The 24,285-nt window shown below is 45.9% G+C and overlaps 1 protein-coding gene across 2 annotated transcripts; it reads left to right on the forward strand.

Moving 5' to 3' along the window:
* The first annotated feature begins 89 nt into the window (after window positions 1-89).
* LOC129833982 (glycogen [starch] synthase, muscle-like) lies at window positions 90-24,269 on the forward strand. Of its 2 annotated transcripts, XR_008756159.1 has the most exons (17): window positions 90-236; window positions 4,706-4,824; window positions 5,006-5,187; window positions 6,851-7,042; window positions 12,443-12,628; window positions 13,317-13,461; window positions 13,740-13,857; window positions 16,401-16,521; window positions 18,044-18,150; window positions 18,276-18,335; window positions 18,983-19,175; window positions 19,656-19,782; window positions 20,870-20,965; window positions 21,230-21,393; window positions 21,481-21,561; window positions 22,496-23,074; window positions 23,167-24,269. XR_008756159.1 is itself a non-coding variant. In XM_055898799.1 (16 exons), the coding sequence occupies exons 2-16, from the start codon at window positions 4,707-4,709 to the stop codon at window positions 22,742-22,744; spliced, it is 2,139 nt and encodes a 712-aa protein (XP_055754774.1). In that variant the 5' UTR covers window positions 90-236; window position 4,706; the 3' UTR covers window positions 22,745-24,269. The 2 variants fall into 2 exon arrangements, 1 of the variants encoding a protein (XP_055754774.1); XM_055898799.1 differs by having other exon boundaries at window positions 22,496-24,269.
* Window positions 24,270-24,285: the final 16 nt, after the last annotated feature.

Below are 24,285 nucleotides of genomic sequence, written 5' to 3' on the forward strand. Positions count from 1 at the left end.
AGGCGGTACTTTTACCGATACAACCCCGCCCCCTTACGTGCAGTAATCCGCACACAGGCGTTAGTTCATTTTGTCCATCAACATGACATACTGTGCATTAAACCAATGTGGATCTCCAGCATTCGAGTGAGGCTTCCGCCCCCTCTGCTATCTCAAGTTTTTTTGTTGATTGATTGAAACAGATGCCAATGTTGCCATAGCTTGCTTTACCGAACTTGGTACGACACCGGTTTAGGGTAAGTAACCTGATGATAATTCCATGTTTTCTGGAACGTATAGCCTATGAGTACGTGTATTATTGCCGAGGTAAGGAGAGCGTCCTCTGCATCGCGATGTGTTTGCTGTCATAGTCACACTGTGTTCTGGCTGGGCAAGCAGTCTTTCCTGATACAGTGTGTCGTCGCAATGTAACGGATGACAGTAAACACGTTACATTGTAATCATTATTAGTAACAAAGCGGTGTTTCATATTTATAAATGATAGTGTGTTGATCGCTGCTGGAGTGTTTGTGTCGGAGGTGTGACTGAGCGGCACGAGCGAAGAGGAGGTGTGACTGAGCGGCACGAGCGAAGAGGAGGCCTCAGACAGTACTAGTAGCCATCAACCTGTTTCCAGGCAGCCCTACAGGCATCTTTAGGATGTATAATGGACTATATTCATAGTCAGGAAGAGAAAGTAGCCTCAGACAGTACTAGTAGCCATCAACCTGTTCCCAGGCAGCCCTACAGGCTTCTTTCGAATGTATAATGGACTTCATTCATAGTCAGGAAGAGAAAGTAGCCTCAGACATGGTCAGTGTGACGTAGATTATCATATGATTTATATTACCCTGCCCTGGGCCGAGTGGGTCTCCTCTGTCTTTTACAACTCTATCATTCATCAAATTGGCTCGTGTGTGAGAGAGAGAGAAAAAAAAAAGAGGGAGAACATTTGTTCGATCATCACAAGTGTGTTACACTACAGTATTATGACCGTCTCTATATGAAATGTCTCTACATGGCCAACAACAGTCTGAAACCATGGGAGTTGGTTTTGCCTGAGCCACAGCATGCCAATAGTCAACCACCCGTGGGCTGCTGCAACTAGTGTCGTAAATCACCCTGCAATATTTCATCATGGTGCTGTGTGTCACCAGCATCGTTTGTTGTCCCAGCTATTTCACAAAAGCTGAGGGGTGTGTGTCACATTCAGTATTTCTCTGGCATGACAAGATTGTCTGGTCAGAACATGTCACTAAAATAGTGTAGTAACTTCCTGGTCCTAGGCTCTACTCAGCACCCACCTGCACCTCTCTCATCCTCTCGCTCCCTCCATCTCTTCCTCGTCCTCTCCTTCCCCCCACCTCTTCTACCTTTCCTCTCCCTCCCCCCCACCTCTTCTACCTTTCCTCTCCCTCCCCCCCACCTCTTCTACCTTTCCTCTCCCTCCCCCCCACCTCTTCTACCTTTCCTCTCCCTCCCCCCCACCTCTTCTACCTTTCCTCTCCCTCCCCCCCACCTCTTCTACCTTTCCTCTCCCTCCCCCCCACCTCTTCTACCTTTCCTCTCCCTCCCCCCACCTATTCTACCTGTCCTCTCCCTCCCCCCACCTCTTCTACCTGTCCTCTCCCTCCCCCCACCTCTTCTACCTGTCCTCTCCCTCCCCCCACCTCTTCTACCTGTCCTCTCCCTCCCCCCACCTCTTCTACCTGCCCTCTCCCTCCCCCCCACCTCTTCTACCTGTCCTCTCCCTCCCCCCCACCTCTTCTACCTGTCCTCTCCCTCCCCCCCACCTCTTCTACCTGTCCTCTCCCTCCCCCCCACCTCTTCTACCTGTCCTCTCCCTCCCCCCCACCTCTTCTACATTTCCTGCTCTTTTCTTCCACTACTCGACATTACAGTTGATGACTGTACTTCCACAAATATTTCACTCTCTCTCTCACACACACACAGATCACATTCTCTCTCACACACACCCATATGCACACACACTGCATACTGTCTCTCTCATTCTCACACACACTCCTAGAACCCCATAAGACACAGAAGAGCCTCTTCTCATTGACTTTTTAAAGAATGAAGGTGTGTGTGCCAGTCTGGCAGTTCTTTGGGCCGTGAAGGAGCCAAACACTCAGCTGCCCCGCTGCTCTCCAACCGATATCCTGGTCTCAACACATCTCATTTGAACATAAACCAACTCTCCCATTCTGACGTCATTTTGATCCAGCCTTCTCAGTTTGCAAAGTAGACCAGTGAATCAGTCAATCAAATGTATTTAATAAATCCCTTTTGACATCAGCAGCTGTCACAAATACTTCTACAGATACCCAGCCTAAAATCCCCAAAGAGCAAGCAATGTGGAAGAAGTCCCACGAGAGAGAGGTGTGTGTGTTCTGTGTGTGTGATATATATATCCCCCGCCACATAGACTATAGCAGCATAGATGGGGACACAGTAATAACTGTAGCAGTGATGAATAAATACATGTCCATTGGGGTGGAGGCAGAGTAAAGACTGTCGGGGGGGGTGACCTTAGGGGGAGCAACAGACTAAATTACCATTGAAGGGGTGTGGGGACCAAGTGAAATAAAATATAAATAATCATTTTTAACTGACATATTTTTAGACCACGACGCCCCAGTTCTCTCTAAGCTGAGTGACTGAGGTAGTTGTAACCATCCACTCTCTCAATGGTCTTAGCAATCTGGGCGGCAGGTAGCCTAGTGGTTAGAGCGTTGGACTAGTAACCGAAAGGTTGCAAAAACGAATCCCCGAGCTGACAAGGCAAAAATCTGTCGTTCTGCCCCTGAACAAGGCAGTTAACCCACTGTTCCTAGGCCGTCATTGAAAATAAGAATTTGTTCTTAACTGACTTGCCTAGTTAAATAAAGGTAAAATAAAAATCCCAGACCTATGCTGGAACATTGTTAACATTGTGGGAGGCAACCCATCTGCCTAGGGAGACCACTCCCAGGGTCTGGTTGTATATGGGTGGTTGTTTATGGGTGGTTGTTTGGGGGTACAGAGCATGGTGATGACTCATGATGTCTTTTAAGTCTAGAAAGTTCCCCCTGTACCACTGACCAAAAACTATGGGCCTATAGCATCATTGGTGTCATTTGATCAAGTTATCAGATTTGGATACAGTACTTTTTACACACACACACACGCACACACTCTTAGATGACCTGGGTTGTGAGTTGAGTCAGTCATGTCATACAGTGTGTTCATGTTAACTCTTCTGTTTTGGGGCAGCAAACACAGACATTTCCTTCTGCATCTTTATCTCACCACTGCATTATACTCTTTGTCATAGGAGACAATGTAAACAAGCTGTGTATAGCTTCTACTGATGCTTTAAAATAGTGTATATTCAACCAGCAGATATTAAAGGCTGTCCCACCAGCGGTACGCTAATGATAAGAATAAGAAATTATTGTTCATTTACATCAACATTTATTTGGAGGTCAGGATACTGATATGTAAAAACGCTGGAAAGTGAGCACACACATTCACTTTAACCCTTAACCTCACTGACTCTACTACCTAACCAGTGGTAACTTTAAAACCTCACCCCTTAACCTCACTGACTCTACTCCTAACCAATGGTAACTTTAAAACCTCACCCCTTAACCTCACTGACTCTACTCCTAACCAATGGTAACTTTAAAACCTCACCCCTTAACCTCACTGACTCTACTCCTAACCAATGGTAACTTTTCAACCTCACCCCTTAACCTCACTGACTCTACTACCTAACCAATGGTAACTTTAAAACCTCACCCCTTAACCTCACTGACTCTACTACCTAACTAATGGTAACTTTAAAACCTCACCCCTTAACCTCACTGACTCTACTACCTAACCAATGGTAACTTTTCAACCTCACCCCTTAACCTCACTGACTCTACTCCTAACCAATGGTAACTTTTCAACCTCACCCCTTAACCTCACTGACTCTACTCCTAACCAATGGTAACTTTTCAACCTCACCCCTTAACCTCACTGACTCTACTCCTAACCAATGGTAACTTTTCAACCTCACCCCTTAACCTCACTGACTCTACTCCTAACCAATGGTAACTTTTCAACCTCACCCCTTAACCTCACTGACTCTACTCCTAACCAATGGTAACTTTTCAATCTCACCCCTTAACCTCACTGACTCTACTACCTAACCAATGGTAACTTTAAAACCTCACCCCTTAACCTCACTGACTCTACTACCTAACTAATGGTAACTTTAAAACCTCACCCCTTAACCTCACTGACTCTACTACCTAACCAATGGTAACTTTTCAAACTCACCCCTTAACCTCACTGACTCTACTACCTAACCCCTTAACATCACTGACTCTACTCCTAACCAATGGTAACTTTTCAACCTCACCCCTTAACCTCACTGACTCTACTCCTGACCAATGGTAACTTTTCAACCTCACCCCTTAACCTCACTGACTCTACTCCTAACCAATGGTAACTTTTCAACCTCACCCCTTAACCTCACTGACTCTACTCCTAACCAATGGTATCTTTTCAACCTCACCTCTTAACCTCACCAACTCTACTCCTAACCCCATTTCTTTTCCACCTCAATGATGACCCCCATGTCTAACTGTACATCTTCAGCTATTTTATCTCTGCCAGCTGAATGTGCCCTTCCTTCCTAAAAACAATGTGTCTCTCATGACATGTCTAAACCATGTGTGTTGTTCTTCCTTCCCAGCATGCCTCTGGCTCGCAGCCTGTCCATCACCTCCCTGTCGGGGTTGGAGGAGTGGGATGAGGAGTTTGACCTGGAGGATGCTGTCCTCTTCGAGATCGCATGGGAGGTGGCCAACAAAGGTATCACTGTGTGTGTCTAACGACAGTATGTTAGTAATAACTCTCGGTTCTGTGTGTAACGACAGTATATTAGTAATAACTCTCGGTTCTGTGTGTAACGACAGTATATTAGTAATAACTCTTGGTTCTGTGTGTAACGACAGTATGTTAGTAATAAATCTTGGTCCGTGCCTCTGTGCAGTTGGTGGGATTTACACAGTGATCCAGACCAAAGCCCGTCTGACGGCAGAGGAATGGGGAGAAAACTATTTCCTGGTTGGTCCGTACGTGGAGAGTAACGTCCGCACCCAGGTGGAGCTGATCGAGCCCACCAACCCTGCCCTTAAGAGAGCCATAGACAAGATGAATTCCAGTGGATGTAAGGTACAGACCCACACAGAGACCCACACAGAGACCCACACCAGTTTGCTGGCACTATTAAAGGACTTAAAGGGGAAATCCTCAGTTGCTTCATCCATTTTTGGACTTAGAAGTTAATATGTACCCATTTTGATTCTTTAAGAATATAACTTATATAAATGCCTCATGAGCTTAGTTTAACTGTCGTACCCCATCAGAACCCACAATATATAAGCTTGTTTTACTCCAATGTTTGTAAACATAAACAAACACTGTATAAATCAAACATGGTTTAAACTATCAGTGTTGTATCATGGATGGTCAGTCCTTGCGTCCATAGCTCTGTCTGAGTTTGAGTGGTTACATTTCCCCAGCCCCACCCCTCAGCTTTTTACCAAACTGCAGATTGTCGCTTTAAAGGAGCTACATGTAACATTAGCACCAACTAGCACCAAATGCAGCAAAGGAGTATAAATCCATGAGACTAAAACTACCTTTTTAGAACCCAGTGTGAAGTTTCTAATTAGAATGTTTACCTCAACTAGCCTGTGTGTGTACAGCTTCCTGAATTACCATTGGTTCTCGATCGTGACGTTGACAACAACAGAAAAAAACATTAGCTATACATAACTTATTCACGTCCTTGCAATTTAAGTTTTGGGGGATTATGATGAGGTTAAAAGCAGTATTATTCCATTTTAAGCATTTCTAAGCAGTGTCCTTCAGTTTTTAAAAAGGTTTGATCGGTTACTTCCTGACGTCAACCTTGCCTCAAAAGCCCCTGTACACCCCAAGACCCCACCTGACACTGGTCTATGGCATTGGCCTTTCCCCAGGACACACACACACACACAGTCTTGTATAACTAACCTTGTGGGGACACACAAGTCATTCCCATTCAAAATCATATTTTCCCTTACCCTAGTTCCTAAACTTAATTCTAACCTTAACCATAAACCGCCTAGAAATAGTCTTTGACCTTGTGAGGACTAACAAAATGTCCCCAGTTGGTCAAAAATACATGTTTACTTCTGGTCCCCACAAGTATAGTTGAACACGTCCACACACGCACATAGTGTCCCTCTTTCTCTCTCTATTTATTTCACTCTATCCTTCACTCTCTGTCCTTGTCGTTCTAATCTCTGGTATTTCTGTTAAAAGGTTAAAGGCTGTATCAGTGTCACACACACTGCTGTCTATTTCTGGTAGGCAGTCTGTAGCGTGTGTTTAGTGTGTATGTGTAGTTCATATGTGTAAGTGTGTGTGCCATACTGAGTCACTCCTTGGCATTCTAGGTGTGCAGGGTCATAGCAGTGCAGTGCACCATGGGAAAGCCCTGTGTAGTGAGGTCAGATCATTTGATTGGATGAGAGCGATACTGTGCTCTAATCGTAATCGTCCTTACTTGAGGACTGGAAGTTGTGTAAGTTGTGTACTGGGCAATGACAAATAAACATATACATGTCAAACACTCTAGGTCCAGACTGTGACCACATTGAAAATATGCTAGTTGTGTAGCGACACAATGGCTAACAGCACCAGACCATGTCTGCCTGGCTAGCAAGCTACTTTAAAAACACTGATCCCAGTCTCTTTCTCACCCCTCCTCTCTCTTTCACACTCTTTCTCTCCCTCTCTCTCTCTCTCTCCCCCTCTCTCTCTCCCCCCCCATCTCTCTTCACCCCAGGTGTACTTTGGTCGTTGGCTGATTGAGGGCAGTCCATACGTGGTGCTGATAGATGTGGCGTTCACTGCCTGGAACCTGGATAAGTGGAAAAAAGAGTTGTGGGACAACTTCTCTATCGGGGTGCCCTGGTTCGACCGCGAGGCCAACGACGCCGTCCTCTTTGGCTTCTTGACCGCCTGGTTACTAGGAGAGGTGGGTTGCTGCCAGGGATAATGGGTTACTAGGAGAGGTGGGTTGCTGCCAGGGAGGGTCAGGGATAATGGGTTGCTGTCAGGGAGGGTCAGGGATAATGGGTTACTGGGAGAAGTAGGTTGCTGCCAGGGAGGGTCAGGGATAATGGGTTGCTGCCAGGGAGGGTCAGGGATAATGGGTTGCTGTCAGGGATAATGGGTTACTAGGAGAGGTGGGTTGCTGCCAGGGAGGGTCAGGGATAATGGGTTACTAGGAGAGGTGGGTTGCTGCCAGGGATAATGGGTTACTAGGAGAGGTGGGTTGCTGTCAGGGATAATGGATTACTGGGAGAAGTAGGTTGCTGCCAGGGAGGGTCAGGGATAATGGGTTACTGGGAGAAGTAGGTTGCTGTCAGGGATAATGGGTTACTGGGAGAAGTAGGTTGCTGCCATGGAGGGTCAGGGATAATGGGTTCCTGCCAGGGAGGGTCAGGGATAATGGGTTACTTGGAAAGGTGGGTTGCTGCCAGGGAGGGTCAGGGATAATGGGTTACTAGGTGAGGTGGGTTGCTGCCAGGGAGGGTCAGGGATAATGGGTTACTAGGAGAGGTGGGTTGCTGCCAGGGATAATGGGTTACTAGGAGAAGTGGGTTGCTGTCAGGGATAATGGATTACTGGGAGAAGTAGGTTGCTGCCAGGGAGGGTCAGGGATAAAGGGTTGCTGCCAGGGAGGGTCAGGGATAATGGGTTACTGGGAGAAGTAGGTTGCTGTCAGGGATAATGGGTTACTGGGAGAAGTAGGTTGCTGCCATGGAGGGTCAGGGATAATGGGTTGCTGCCAGGGAGGGTCAGGGATAATGGGTTACTTGGAAAGGTGGGTTGCTGCTAGGGAGGGTCAGGGATAATGGGTTACTGGGAGAAGTAGGTTGCTGTCAGGGATAATGGGTTACTGGGAGAAGTAGGTTGCTGCCATGGAGGGTCAGGGATAATGGGTTGATGCCAGGGATAATGGGTTACTAGGAGAGGTGGGTTGCTGCCAGGGAGGGTCAGGGATAATGGGTTACTAGGAGAGGTGGGTTGCTGCCAGGGATAATGGGTTACTAGGAGAGGTGGGTTGATGCCAGGGAGGGTCAGGGATAATGGTTTACTAGGAGAGGTGGGTTGATGCCAGGGAGGGTCGGGGATAATGGGATACTAGGAGAGGTGGGTTGCTGCCAGGTAGGGTCAGGGATAATGGGTTACTAGGAGAGGTGGGTTGCTGCCAGGGATAATGGGTTACTAGGAGAAGTGGGTTGCTGTTAGGGATAATGGATTACTGGGAGAAGTAGGTTGCTGCCAGGGAGGGTCAGGGATAATGGGTTGCTGTCAGGGATAATGGGTTACTTGGAAAGGTGGGTTGCTGCCAGGGAGGGTCAGGGATAATGGGTTACTAGGAGAGGTGGGTTGATGCCAGGGATAATGGGTTACTAGGAGAGGTGGGTTGCTGCCAGGGAGGGTCAGGGATAATGGGTTACTAGGAGAGGTGGGTTGCTGCCAGGGATAATGGGTTACTAGGAGAGGTGGGTTGCTGCCAGGGAGGGTCAGGGATAATGGGTTACTAGGAGAGGTGGGTTGCTGCCAGGGATAATGGGTTACTATGAGAGGTGGGTTGATGCCAGGGAGGGTCAGGGATAATGGTTTACTAGGAGAGGTGGGTTGATGCCAGGGAGGGTCGGGGATAATGGGATACTAGGAGAGGTGGGTTGCTGCCAGGTAGGGTCAGGGATAATGGGTTACTAGGAGAGGTGGGTTGCTGCCAGGGATAATGGGTTACTAGGAGAAGTGGGTTGCTGTTAGGGATAATGGATTACTGGGAGAAGTAGGTTGCTGCCAGGGAGGGTCAGGGATAAAGGGTTGCTGCCAGGGAGGATCAGGGATAATGGGTTACTGGGAGAAGTAGGTTGCTGTCAGGGATAATGGGTTACTGCGAGAAGTAGGTTGCTGCCATGGAGGGTCAGGGATAATGGGTTGCTGCCAGGGAGGGTCAGGGATAATGGGTTACTTGGAAAGGTGGGTTGCTGCCAGGGAGGGTCAGGGATAATGGGTTACTGGGAGAAGTAGGTTGCTGTCAGGGATAATGGGTTACTGGGAGAAGTAGGTTGCTGCCATGGAGGGTCAGGGATAATGGGTTACTAGGAGAGGTGGGTTGATGCCAGGGAGGGTCAGGGATAATGGTTTACTATGAGAGGTGGGTTGATGCCAGGGAGGGTCGGGGATAATGGGTTACTAGGAGAGGTGGGTTGATGCCAGGGAGGGTCAGGGATAATGGGTTACTAGGAGAGGTGGGTTGATGCCAGGGAGGGTCAGGGATAATGGGTTACTAGGAGAGGTGGGTTGCTGCCAGGGAGGGTCAGGGATAATGGGTTACTAGGAGAGGTGGGTTGATGCCAGGGAGGGTCAGGGATAAAGGGTTGAATGGGGATAAGGGGGGTGTGGCCTACACACTGCTCACTGTTATAACAGGGAAGTAGGGGGTTCTAGCCCAGTGGTCACCAACCTTTTCTGAGTCAAGATCACTTTCGCAGTCAAAAAGCAAGCTGAGATCTACTGCTCAGATCGTTGTCTTTACATTAACCCACACAGTTTAGTAGGAATGAGGTTTGGGCAGTAGGCCTAATACATTAGCACAGCATATTGGCTATATCATTGGCCTGCCAATATTGTTAATCAGACCATATTATATTTCAAAACTCGAGCTTTGATAACAAAATAGATCCGTTGGTTTAGCACTTGTGAGTCACTGTGGGGCATGAATTTAAATAATTGTCTTTTTTAATTTACTGGACTAATGGTACCTGCATCTGACGGTCAACGAGGTCAAATCGCCACGTCAGTGATCTTCAGGTCGGAAAGTCGGAGCTCTAGAAAGATGCCCGAGTTTCCGACTTGGAATTCCGAGTTAGATGACCGTTCAAAACGATTTTTCCCAACCACCTCTCACGGTCCTTGCTCTCTCCTTCCTTTCCTCCGGTGAGACTGACCAGAGAGAGGGGACAGCGTCTCACGGTCCCTGCTCTCTCCTTCCTTTCCTCCGGTGAGACTGACCAGAGAGAGGGGACAGCGTCTCACGGTCCCTGCTCTCTCCTTCCTTTCCTCCGGTGAGACTGACCAGAGAGAGGGGACAGCGTCTCACGGTCCCTGCTCTCTCCTTCCTTTCCTCCGGTGAGACTGACCAGAGAGAGGGGACAGCGTCTCACGGTCCCTGCTCTCGCCTTCCTTTCCTCCGGTGAGACTGACCAGAGAGAGGGGACAGCGTCTCACGGTCCCTGCTCTCTCCTTCCTTTCCTCCGGTGAGACTGACCAGAGAGAGGGGACAGCGTCTCACGGTCCCTGCACTCTCCTTCCTTTCCTCCGGTGAGACTGACCAGAGAGAGGGGACAGCGTCTCACGGTCCCTGCTCTCGCCTTCCTTTCCTCCGGTGAGACTGACCAGAGAGAGGGGACAGCGTCTCACGGTCCCTGCTCTCGCCTTCCTTTCCTCCGGTGAGACTGACCAGAGAGAGGGGACAGCGTCTCACGGTCCCTGCTCTCTCCTTCCTTTCCTCCGGTGAGACTGACCAGAGAGAGGGGACAGCGTCTCACGGTCCCTGCTCTCTCCTTCCTTTCCTCCGGTGAGACTGACCAGAGAGAGGGGACAGCGTCTCACGGTCCCTGCTCTCTCCTTCCTTTCCTCCGGTGAGACTGACCAGAGAGAGGGGACAGCGTCTCACGGTCCCTGCTCTCCCTTTCCTCCAGTGAGACTGACCAGAGAGAGGGGACAGCGTCTCACGGTCCCTGCTCTCTCCTTCCTTTCCTCCGGTGAGACTGACCAGAGAGAGGGGACAGCGTCTCACGGTCCCTGCTCTCTCCTTCCTTTCCTCCGGTGAGACTGACCAGAGAGAGGGGACAGCGTCTTCCACCTGATGGCCAAACTCGGTCGCACCGCATCTGCCTCATAGACAAATTCATGTTGTTCCTATGACCAGAGAAAGTGAATTATTCCTTAATATTAAAATCGACACGACGAGCTGCTAATAATAATAAAACGCAGGGCTATCGGTACTTGGCTACTCATTCATTGCAGCCCGAGCAGAAGTACGGAGATGCGCGTGTTGAATATAAACAGTGACAGAGCTGAATATAAACTTAAACACTCATCATAACAGTAGCTCTTTGCTGTATTCGTTGACAGTCTCTGTTGTCATGGTTTTAAAAGTGATTAAATCTTATGTAGACTAGTAGCCTATTAAACTTGGCTGTGCCCAGGGTCATGGAAGCTCTGTATCCACGGTGATTTGAGCTTTCCAATTGGGCAGCGCAGCAGGTGCACTCGATTTAGTCACAGATTTGCCGGGTATGCAGAGTTTGTCTCATGGGAACACTTTGCTTACCCGGTGCGCAGGACTTTTGAATCAAGTGCACCTACCAGCAACAGCTCAACAAGATTTAAAAAAGGAGCGCAAGCCTTTATCGTTCGTTGGCTTTTCTACAGAAATATTTAATAGACTAGGAATGCTTTGAAGAGGGACCGGTTGGCGACCACTGTTCCAGCCAGATGAATAATGACTTGTGTCAGTGCAAGGTTGCAGTTCATTAGTAACAGTATTCTGTATAAGGTTCCGTATTAACCCCACATTGTCTTCCTCCAGTATGCTGGCCCATTATATTAACCCCATATTGTCTTCCTCCAGTATGCTGGCCCATTGTATTAACCCCACATTGTCTTCCTCCAGTATGCTGACCCATTATATTAACCCCACATTGTCTTCCTCCAGTATGCTGGCCCATTATATTAACCCCACATTGTCTTCCTCCAGTATGCTGGCCCATTATATTAACCCCACATTGTCTTCCTCCAGTATGCTGACCCATTATATTAACCCCACATTGTCTTCCTCCAGTATGCTGGCCCATTATATTAACCCCACATTGTCTTCCTCCAGTATGCTGACCCATTATATTAACCCCACATTGTCTTCCTCCAGTATGCTGGCCCATTATATTAACCCCACATTGTCTTCCTCCAGTATGCTGGCCCATTATATTAACCCCACATTGTCTTCCTCCAGTATGCTGACCCATTATATTAACCCCACATTGTCTTCCTCCAGTATGCTGGCCCATTATATTAACCCCACATTGTCTTCCTCCAGTATGCTGGCCCATTATATTAACCCCACATTGTCTTCCTCCAGTATCCTGGCCCATTATATTAACCCCACATTGTCTTCCTCCAGTATCCTGGCCCATTATATTAACCCCACATCGTCTTCCTCCAGTATGCTGGCCCATTATATTAACCCCACATCGTCTTCCTCCAGTATGCTGACCCATTATATTAACCCCACATTGTCTTCCTCCAGTATGCTGGCCCATTATATTAACCCCACATTGTCTTCCTCCAGTATGCAGCACAGTGTGAGGAGCCTCCCCATATCCTGGCCCATTTCCATGAGTGGCTGGCAGGCCTGGGCTTGGCGCTATGCAGACAGAGACAGTTGCCCGTGGCAACCATCTTCACCACCCACGCCACCCTGCTGGGACGTTACCTGTGTGCCGGCAGTGTGGACTTCTACAACAACCTCGCCGACGTGAGTGCATCTGTGTGGGTGTGTTTGTGTGTACACGTGATGATGTCGTGATCTGTGGTGTGTGTTGGTCAGGGTTGGGATGTCATGTTTACTATGTTCTGTCTTTGTGCATCTTCACCATCATTTACAGGTAACTGACCTCACAGTAAGTGTTGTGGGTCATTCTAGGTTGTTTGAAGGTCAGTTGTCACCCTAGCTAGTATATTTTGTCCTGATCATAAATCAACCCCTTACCCTAGTCCCCTACTTAGTATTCACTAGTGTAGATCTGAAAGGGAACTGTTACCAGACTGATGATACCAATCTGATCCTTCCAGAGTTACGTAAGTGTGTGGAAGGTGGGGCGGGCAGGACCGTAGCATTTTTAGCATGTTGGTTTTTAGCATCTAGTCTGTCCTGTTTCATCGACCCTGGATTTCTCCACTAAAACAGTGAAAGCACTTATTTGATGTGCTATTTACTTGACCCACAACTGCTGAACGTTGTGGGTCAGTGTCTCCCAGCCTCTTCACCATAGCCACTACTCTAGATCAGATAGGATTGGATAAGCTTTGTTTTATGATCAAAAATAATTGAGAATACATTTTTTTGCAAGTTATTTATTCAATTAACTTTATCTCATAGTAGGTAATAGCTTAGTCTTGGTGAGTGGAATTGACGATTTGGAATTGTCCTCTCTCTGTCTCAGTTCAATGTGGATAAGGAGGCGGGGGATAGACAGATCTACCATCGGTATTGTCTGGAGCGGACAGCGGCGCGCTGCGCTCATGTCTTCACCACCGTCTCTCAGATCACAGCCGTTGAGGCAGAGCACCTGCTCAAGAGGAAACCAGGTGTGTGTGTGTGCATGCCTGTCACAGGAATTCCAGTCAAGTCTCTGTTTTTTAACCTTTTAACCTCTTTGTTTGTTCTTAGTTGACTGTCTGGCTAACCTCTCCTGTTATCTCTACCTCTCCTCTCTCTTGTTATCTACCTCTCTTCTCTTGTTATCTCTACCTCGCCGTCTCCTGTTCTCTCTCCCTTTCCTGTTCTCCCTCTCTCTCTCTCTCTCTCCCTTTTACCGCTCCTGTTCTTCCTCTCTCTCCTTCTCCCCCGCCACCCCACCCCACAGACATAATCACCCCTAACGGGCTGAACGTGAAGAAGTTCTCTGCCATGCATGAGTTCCAGAACCTGCACGCCCAGAGCAAGAACCGTATCCAGGAGTTCATCAGAGGTCACTTCTATGGGTCAGTGGGGTCACCACCCAAACACAAATATACTATATATACATACTGCTGACCCACTGGGCACAGATGTCAGTTCAATGTCTATTTTTGATTTTCATTATGTTGAGTTGTCAACTAATGTGATTTCAACAAAACATGATCACCATCACATTAGATTTAGGTTCAAAGTTGGGTGAAGAAAATCAGAAATTCCCTTATGTTGATGATTTTTTTGTTGATTCAACATTATGATATTTGTTTTGTTTAAATGATTTGGGAACAATGTTAATTCAACCAGTTTTTGCCCAGTGATTGCCCACTGGAGGAAGACAAAGTTACCTATCATATTAATAGACAACCCTAACCCTATCATATTAATAGACAACCCTAACCCTATCATATTAATAGACAACCCTAACCCTATCATATTAATAGACAACCCTAACCCTATCATATTAATAGACAACCCTAACCCTATCATATTAATAGACAACCCTAGAAACAGCCTGTTGCTTGAACCTTATTGACACTATCATTTTCAGGGTTTGATATTGTGACCAAAACAGTGCGACACACATGTTTTGGTCGCAAGGGTGCCAGTGACATTTTCGCTAGAGTGCCAGTTGCATAGCTTTTTTTATCATGATTTATTGAAACAGTAATGTGCAATTGACCAAAAATAAATCCACTTTCTGAAGAGGCAACATCGTCACGGGAACGCCCCTGTCTGTGTGTGTCAGGACTTGACTTACAGGGGAGGTTTAGAAACCCTCCATCAGTGGCCCCCTGTCCAGTGGAAAACATATTTTAATATTGCTAGTTTTAATCTAGGCTATATAATTTATTTATAAAAATGGATTCCCAAAGCTTTTCGTTCGTTACGTCGGTTATTTATCACTCGCGCTGCACACGGCCTATAGATAATCTGATGCGCAGAAAGAGCGCGCAGCTCTGAAACAGCTGGTTGTTGTGTTGAGGAAAGCAGTAGGAAAGATGTTACAAGTTATTATCTACCAGTAAATGCTAAGGCCAGAATGGGTATGCAACCCAGGTAAAACGTTCAAAGTCTTATTTGAATATTGGCGATGCGCAATTCAGTCATCATGGAATATCCTACCTTGAAAATCAGACATTTCTTCTCGACTATTTGGTTGTTGAGAAGTCATTGGTTATGGTAGCCGATTTACAACTTCTACTGCTCCAATATAATTATTACGTGATTTCATTTCTGATCAGTTTTTGAGGGATTCAGGTGCTTTCGATTGTTTCCCGCTGTTTCTATTGAAGTCTGTTGCGGTAAAACCATATGCGGTTATTATAAGAAAATAACATTGAATGTTTGCGTCAACTTGGTTTTCTATACAAAGGTAGTTTGGCCGGTGTAGGCCGTCATTGTAAATAAGAATTTGTTCTTAACTGACTTGCTTAGTAGGTTCACTTATTTTTTTAAGTGATGAGACTGACTCCACATGGACAGACTCATTATTGTGTTTGTGTCGGGAGCATGCTGTCTATTTAGTCAGGCAATGTCCACATTATTGTGACATTTTAGAATGTAAAAGTCATGTGAATGTCAATGCATAATACAATTGGTTAGGCCTATTTAAAACAGAATGCATTATTCATAGTGCAAACGCTTTGGGGGGGATGTTCTTCTATATGCTATTACAACAATGACATAAAATGTAGCTCCTTCAAAATTTGCCTACAATTAAGTGCTTGAAAAAATAATTTAAAGTCCTTGAATTTGACTTTCCAATGTCTGTATGAACCCTGTATAGGCGACTTGCTCAGCCCACGAAATGAAATATAAAATCACCTGCTGTCAGATCTTGTATTTTTTTTCTTCGGGCCAGTAGCTTTCAGTTGGCACTGGCCCAGTGTGTCTCAAATTTACCTGAATGTCAAGCCCTGCTGTGCACTTAGCCGTTAGACTATCATTAGCATCGCTAACTGTTTTCGGGTAGATGGAAAGACAATTCAAAGGTAAATACAAAGTAGCCTATGACTACCTGGCAGAATCATGACTATTTGCATCAATCCAGTGGCCATTGTTTTGAAAACTCCATCACAAGTGACTACAGAAACACAGTTAGCCAAACACAACTATCTGTCTGGTGCTCACCTGAATTAAAGGGGAACAACACCAAAAAAACTTGATTGCTGACATTTTGAGACCAAATCAACAGTGGACTAATTAAACAAATGGCAAAATATACTTTGTGGTATTTTTCTTTAATTTGCTAAGATTCTCAATCTCGTTATCTAATTCTACATACCCCAACCTTCATTTTAATGCTTTAAATCTTGATTATGGAGAACAAGGGAATAAATGAATGATGTGGTTGGATGAGGGTTGGGGTCCGTTCCATTTCAATTCAGGAAATAACCTGAATTCCAATATCAATTCTCATAGAGAAGCATTGAGGAAAAATGGAATGTCGGTTTACTGTCTGAATTGAAATGAAATTGACCCCAACCCTGGTCTGGACATGTGGTCAGGTGATGTCAGGATTGCATCATTTGGTCTCATCTTGAATGGTTTTTGTTGTCCCACCCGCCAGGCACCTGGACTTCAACCTGGACAAGTGTCTGTTCCTGTTCATCGCTGGGAGGTATGAGTTCAGCAACAAAGGAGCTGATATCTTCTTGGAAGCTTTGGCCAGACTCAACTATCTACTGAGAGTAAGCTGTGTGTGTGTGTCCGGCACTGTGTGCGTGTGTCCGGCACTGTGTGCGTGTGTCCGGCACTGTGTGCGTGTGTCCGGCACTGTGTGCGTGTGTCCGGCACTGTGTGCGTGTGTCCGGCACTGTGTGCGTGTGTCCGGCACTGTGTGCGTGTGTCCGGCACTGTGTGCGTGTGTCCGGCACTGCGTGTGTGTACACACGTGTATCAGAGGATGTGTGTGCATTCGGAAAGTATTCAGACCCCTCAACTTTTTCCACATTTTGTTACATTACAGCCTTATTCTAAAATAGATTTTTGGTTTTTAGACATTTTTGCAAATGTATTACAACAACAAAAAATCTTCAGATAATTTACTCAGTACTTTGTTGAAGCACCTTTTTCAGCGATTACAGCCTTGAATCTTCTTGGGTTTGACGCTATAAGCTTCGCACACCTGTATTTGGGGAGTTTCTTCCATTCTTCTCTGCAGATCCTCTCAAGCTGTCAGGTTGGATGGGGAGTGTCGCTGCACAGCTATTTTCAGGTCTCCAGAGACGTTCGATTTGATTCAAGTCCGGGCTCTGGCTGGGCCACTCAAGGACATTCAGAGACTTGTCCTGAAGCCACTTCTGCGTTGTCTTGGCTGTGTGCTTAGGGTCGTCGTCCTGTTGGAAGGTGAACCTTCGCCCCAGTCTGAGGTCCTGGGTGCTCTGGAGCGGATTTTCATCAAGGATCTCTCTGTACTTTGCTCCGTTCATCTTTCCCTCGATCCTGACTATTCTCCCAGTCCCTGCCGCTGAAAAACATCCCAACAGCAGGATGCTGCCACCACTATGCTTCACTGTAGGGATGGTGACAGGTTTCCTCCAGACGTGACACTTTGCATTCAGGCCAAAGAGTTCAATCTTGGTTTCATCAGACCAGAGAATCCTGTCTCAGAGCTCTACAAACAATTCCTTTGACCTCATGGCTTGGTTTTTGTTCTGACATGCACCGTAAACTGTGGAACCTTCTATAGACAGGTGTGTGCCTTTCCAAATCATGTCCAATCAATTTAATTTACCACCGGTGGACTCCAGGTTGTAGAAACATCTCAAGGATGATCAATGGAAATAGGATGCACCTGAGCTCAATTTCAAGTCTCCTAGCAAAGGGTCTGAATACTTATGTAAATAAGGTATTTTTAAAATATTTTTTTATACGTTTGCAAACATTTCTAAACCTGTTTTCACTGTCATTATGGGTTATTGTTTTTTAAATCCATTTTAGAATAAGGCTGTAACGTAACAAAATGTGGAACAAGTCAAGGGATCTGAATACATTCTGAATGCACTGTGTGCCTGTGTGAGTGTACATACCCATTGTCTGTCGGTTAGTTAGATGTATTCAAGAATCTTGCAGGTATTTACTCCCTCCCTGCCTCCTCTCTCTCCCTCAGGTCAACCACAGCGATGTGACTGTCGTTGCGTTCTTCATCATGCCTGTCTGTCGGTTAGTTAGATGTATTTACTCCCTCCCTGCCTCCTCTCTCTCCCTCAGGTCAACCACAGCGATGTGACTGTCGTTGCGTTCTTCATCATGCCTGCGCGGACCAACAACTTCAACGTGGAGACGCTGAAAGGCCAAGCAGTCAGGAAGCAGCTCTGGTAATGACAACACCATCATGGCTGTTTCCTGCCACAGAGGGAGACACTTGCATGTGAGAAAATAAGTAAACGTATGTATTTATAGTGACTAATAACTTGACTCTGTTTTAACATCCCCATGGCAGGGATACCGCTCATACAGTGAAAGAACGCTTCGGAAAGAAACTTTATGAATCACTGCTGGTGTAAGTGGACCTCTATGAATCCCCATTTGTGCTGTTGAACTACCAGTACAAGAACTGTATGAACCCATAGGAATCACTGTCTTGTAAACCCATAGGAATCACTGTCTTGTAAACCCATAGGAATCACTGTCTTGTAAACCCATAGGAATCACTATCTTGTAAACCCATAGGAATCACTGTCTTGTAAACCCATAGGAATCACTGTCTTGTAAACCCATAGGAATCACTGTCTTGTAAACCCATAGGAATCACTGTCTTGTAAACCCATAGGAATCACTGTCTTGTAAACCCATAGGAATCACTGTCTTGTAAACCCGTAGGAATCACTGTCTTGTAAACCCGTAGGAATCACTGTCTTGTAAACCCGTAGGAATCACTGTCCTGTAAACCCGTAGGAATCACTGTCCTGTAAACCCGTAGGAATCACTGTCCTGTAAAACCATATGAATCCCTGTACTTGAACCATTATTACTGTAAGAGAACTTATAGACTACAGTTTGTATGAATACCTTTGTGTTAGTTAAAGAGAAGGGAAACCCACATACATTTGATTCAAGCTTATGTGTCTGCCTCTTGGCCTTCATCAGAGCTTTTGTGCTAGTTTGTATTTTACACCCTTAGTAAAATCTACCTTTGTGCTGGATTAGTGGGCAGTTGCCGGACGTGTCCAAGATGCTGGACAAGGACGACTTCACCATGATGAAGCGTGCCATATTTGCCACCCAGAGGCAGTGCCAGCCTCCCATCTGTACCCACAACATGCTGGAGGACAGCAACGACCCCATCCTCACTTGCATTCGCCGCATCGGCCTGTTCAACAGCTCTGCCGACCGCGTCAAGGTAGATTGATTGAATTAATTAGATAATTAAAAGTACTAGGCAGCTCCAGCCGGAGACGACGTTACATAGCCTATGTCAACAATTCTCCAGGATAAAAACACAAAGGCCAGAGGCTCATTGCCATTGTGTCCTCATTTGCTAGTGAGATGACATGTGGGCCATACTGACACTTTACAAATACATAACCGTCACACTGTGCTCTGCTCTGGTCCCTCCCGTCACACAAATGTCATTCCTATAACACTATCCTACGACTGATGCACAGGCCAGTCTGGACTAGAAACCATAGCCCAACCTGCTGCAGAGCTGGGGGTCAAATGGGTTCAACTGCTTCAAAATAATTCCTCTCTTCCCCTTCTTCTGCACTGATTGGAAGACTTGTAAAACTGGTGTAAATAATATGGTGGAAGTGCATCTCTTTCATCTGGTCAACTCTGTCCTCATCCCCTGCTTCATTTGTGTTTCCCATCATCCTTTTAGGTGATCTTCCACCCAGAGTTCCTGTCCTCCACCTCTCCCCTCCTGCCGATGGATTATGAAGAGTTTGTAAGAGGCTGCCATCTTGGAGTGTTCCCCTCTTACTATGAACCATGGGGATATACACCAGGTAGACTCTTATAGATACTATGAACCATGGGGATATACACCAGGTAGACTCTTATATATACTATGTACCATGGGGATATACACCAGGTAGACTCTTATAGATACTATGAACCATGGGGATATACACCAGGTAGACTCTTATAGATACTATGAACCATGGGGATATACACCAGGTAGACTCTTATAGATACTATGAACCATGGGGATATACACCAGGTAGACTCTTATAGATACTATGAACCATGGAGATATACACCAGGTAGACTCTTATAGATACTATGTACCATGGGGATATACACCAGGTAGACTCTTATAGATACTATGAACCATGGGGATATACACCAGGTAGACTCTTATAGATACTATGAACCATGGGGATATACACCAGGTAGACTCTTATAGATACTATGAACCATGGGGATATACACCAGGTAGACTCTTATAGATACTATGTACCATGGGGATATACACCAGGTAGACTCTTATAGATACTATGAACCATGGGGATATACACCAGGTAGACTCTTATAGATACTATGAACCATGGGGATATACACCAGGTACTCTTAAAGATACTATGTACCATGGGGATATACACCAGGTAGACTCTTATAGATACTATGAACCATGGGGATATACACCAGGTAGACTCTTATAGATACTATGTACCATGGGGATATACACCAGGTAGACTCTTATAGATACTATGAACCATGGGGATATACACCAGGTAGACTCTTATAGATACTATGTACCATGGGGATATACACCAGGTAGACTCTTATAGATACTATGAACCATGGGGATATACACCAGGTAGACTCTTATAGATACTATGAACCATGGGGATATACACCAGGTAGACTCTTATAGATACTATGAACCATGGGGATATACACCAGGTAGACTCTTATAGATACTATGAACCATGGAGATATACACCAGGTAGACTCTTATAGATACTATGAACCATGGGGATATACACCAGGTAGACTCTTATAGATACTATGAACCATGGAGATATGGTTGTCTTGTACATTGGCTGTATGGCATATACACGTATATTTACTTCAATCTTTCTCTCTCAGCTGAGTGTACAGTCATGGGGATCCCCTCAATCTCTACCAACCTCTCTGGGTTTGGCTGCTTCATGGAGGAACACATAGCGGATCCCTCAGCATACGGTGTGTTCAGAATGGGTCCAAGTCCAGGTTGTTTAGTGTCTTCCAAGGGGCTGATTAAACATTCTACATTTAGAGAAGTAATGGTCCCAATATGATATGTCATTTAGATGAGGCTTTTATCCAAAGAGACAGTCATTCATGTATATATTGTACGTATGGGTGGTTCCAGCAGGAATTGAACACACAACCTTTGGCATTACAAACGCCATTCTCTACCAACTGATCTCCAGTAGATTTGACTAATGCTGTTGTACTCTACCTCAGGAATCTACATCCTTGATCGACGGTACAGAGGGGTTGATGAGTCATGTAACCAGCTCACATCGTACCTGTTCCAGTTCTGTCAGCAGAGCCGGCGCGCCAGGATCATCCAGCGGAACCGCACCGAGCGCCTGAGTGACCTTCTGGACTGGAGATATCTGGGCAGGGTGAGAACTTTCACCTTTACCAAGAGAAGAAATGTCAACCGTTCTACTATAACTATCATCTTATCTCTCCTCTTTTCTCTCTCTCAGTATTACATATCAGCTCGTCACATGGCCCTGGCTAAAGCCTTCCCGGATACCTACTTCTACCAACCTCATGACTCTGAGACTGTAAGTCTGTCTGTCTTCTGTCTGTCTGTATGGAGAGGAGATGCTGTTTCCTCCTTTTGGATAACAATGGGTACTTACTTGAAATAATTCTACACCATTGGAAACTACCTATAATGAAAATAATTCTCCACCATTGGAAACTACCTATAATGGTGCCCGGGGGAGATTAGTAAAACATTTGTTCTTTACCCATTCAGTAGGAATTTGCTGTAGTGAACCTTTTTAGTTGGACTATTTTTGTTTTATAACAGGGGTGTTTACTCAATTACCTGGAGGCCTGAATGTTATAACAGGGGTGTCTACTCAATTACCTGGAGGCCTGAGGGTTATAACAGGGGTGTTTACTCAATTACCTGGAGGCCTGGGGGTTATAACAGGGGTGTTTACTCAATTACCTGGAGGCCTGAGGGTTATAACAGGGGTGTTTACTCAATTACCTGGAGGCCTGGGGGTTATAACAGGGGTGTTTACACAATTACCTGGAGGGCTGAGTGTCTGCAGGTTTTCCTTCCTCCCTTGTACTTTATCAATTAAGGTCATATTAATTAGGCACGCCCCTCACCTGGTTGTCTCTGTCCTAATTGGATACAATTTGAAAGGAACTAACAAAAAACACCTGACGGGATTGAGTTGGACACCCCTGTGCATCTCATTTCATATATGAAATAAACATCTGGATTAGTAAATCTTATGAGAAAGTGTCAGAGATTCAACATACTGCTATGCTACTCTGGCTGTGTTTAGACAGGCAGCCCAATTCTGATCTTTTTTAATTAATTGGTATTTTGGCCAATCAGATCTGAAATACATCTGACGTGATTGGTCAAAAGATCAATTGGTGAAAAACATATCAGAATGTGTCTGCCTGTCTAAACACAGCCGTGGCGTGTTGTCTGTGTCTTACCCTCTAAACCCCACCAACCTTTCTTTTCAGGCCCAAGGTTTCCGTTACCCTAGACCGGCCTCTGTGCCCCCATCTCCGTCTCTGTCGCGCCACTCCTCCCCCCGCCAAAGCGAGGCGGAAGAAGATGATGACCGCTATGACGAAGATGCAGAGGCAGAGAAAGACCGCTTGAACATCCGCCAGCCCTTGACCCTGCCTAGTAAAAAGGGTCCCGCCTTGCCTTACACCCTGCCAGGTGCCAACGGAGAGAAAAACGGAGCCGCCAGCGTGAAAAACTGACTGTCTCACACACACACACAACATACACAAACGTACATATGCTGACACTCACCACACAACATACATGTTTCAAACACGGCACTCTTATCTTGACCGTCTCCACTTCCATAATATAGATCTGACAACTGCTGAAGAGATGAGCTGTTACAGAATGTTATTCATCCAGCAGCCAGAACGTCTTCCAAACCTACATGCAGCTCCGCCTCTGTGGGCATCCTGTCCTGACATGGAGGAGGAGAGGGAAAGGATGGCAAGCCGGGTGACGTTTCCTTGAGTTAAAGAGCCCTGCTTTGAGATAACAAAGTGGGGTAACTTGGAGTATATAGGAGGGTTACCTCTGGTCATTAATCTAGGTTACCTCTGGTCATTAATCTAGGTTACCTCTGGTCATTAATCTAGGTTACCTCTGGTCATTAATCTAGGTTACCTCTGGTCATTAATCTAGGTTACCTCTGGTCCACAGGAGGCTGCTGAGGGAGGATCAGCTGTAGTAATGACTGAAACCATGTGTTTGATGTATTTGATACCATTCCAGGTATTCTGCTCCAGCCATTACCATGAGCCCGTCCTCCCCAATTAAGGTGCCACCAACCTCCTGTGCTCTGGTCCTTAATCTAGGAATTTATGAAATCCTTGCCAGTGTAGACTAACATGAGTTGTAACTGAGGCTAAGATAACCGTATCATCAGGATAAAGAAACTAGGGCTAATTAGTCTTGCTAACAAGGGCAAAGGTATGGCCCACTATGTCATAGTCACACAACCTACCCAACAGCGGCAATTTTCCTGTTCAGACACTGAAGCAGTAACAGAAACCTGTTTAAACAGCAGCAGCACTTTTCCTGTCACCCTGTAGCAGTAACAGCAACCCAACCAGCAGCAGTACTTCCCTAGGCTAGGAAACCAATAAGCGACACATTTAGAGCTGGGCCCATAGAGCTAGACTAGATAGATGTACTGTATATAGCCCGTTTTCTGCATGGACATTGCCATTGAGGGCTTCTACCACAGATACTAAGATGAGTCCTCTTTCTAACTCTATGGCTGAGCCTCAGAACGTCCTGCTGAAGAGCCTCCTGCTGAAACAGGCTCCCATTCGTTCAGAGATTCAGACCTTTCTGTGGGCGTTGTCGTCGTCTCTGGGCCTTGTACTGTATTAGAACCGGCATTACTGTGTGTAAAAACTGTCGATTGGTCACCTTTTAACCTTTCAGTCAGTGAGCCTGTGTTTGAGTGTTTTTCTTTGTGTGTGTGTGTTTGTGATGGAACACTGATTCTGCCTGCACTCTGAGGTTTAGGTAAAAGGTGGGGCTTCCGTCCTGAGAAGCTAGTGGTGTTTTTAGACGACAGACTGTATTAGAGAGGAGGAAGGGAAAAGGTCACAGGTTTGGGTGGATCCTATTCCCAGCTGTGCACAGCCAGAACCCAAGATGAGTTGATCCAGATCCCACACTGCTGTCAGTTTGTTTGTGTTACAATCACACACCAGAGGAGGAGAAAATAAAGTCTATGTATTAATGATGAAACACAGGACTCTTCTCT

Source organism: Salvelinus fontinalis, chromosome 34 (genome assembly GCF_029448725.1).
Source record: "Salvelinus fontinalis isolate EN_2023a chromosome 34, ASM2944872v1, whole genome shotgun sequence".
NCBI classification, from domain to species: domain Eukaryota; kingdom Metazoa; phylum Chordata; class Actinopteri; order Salmoniformes; family Salmonidae; genus Salvelinus; species Salvelinus fontinalis.

What these genes read in the sequence shown, in the direction of transcription:
- LOC129833982 (XM_055898799.1), top strand. Translation starts at nt 4,707, where the DNA reads ATGCCTCTGGCTCGCAGCCTGTCCATCACCTCCCTGTCGGGGTTGGAG. An exon ending in ATGGGAGGTGGCCAACAAAG is followed by an intron (nt 4,825 to 5,005) that starts GTATCACTGTGT and finishes GCCTCTGTGCAG; the next exon opens with TTGGTGGGATTTACACAGTG. An exon ending in TGAATTCCAGTGGATGTAAG is followed by an intron (nt 5,188 to 6,850) that starts GTACAGACCCAC and finishes TCTTCACCCCAG; the next exon opens with GTGTACTTTGGTCGTTGGCT.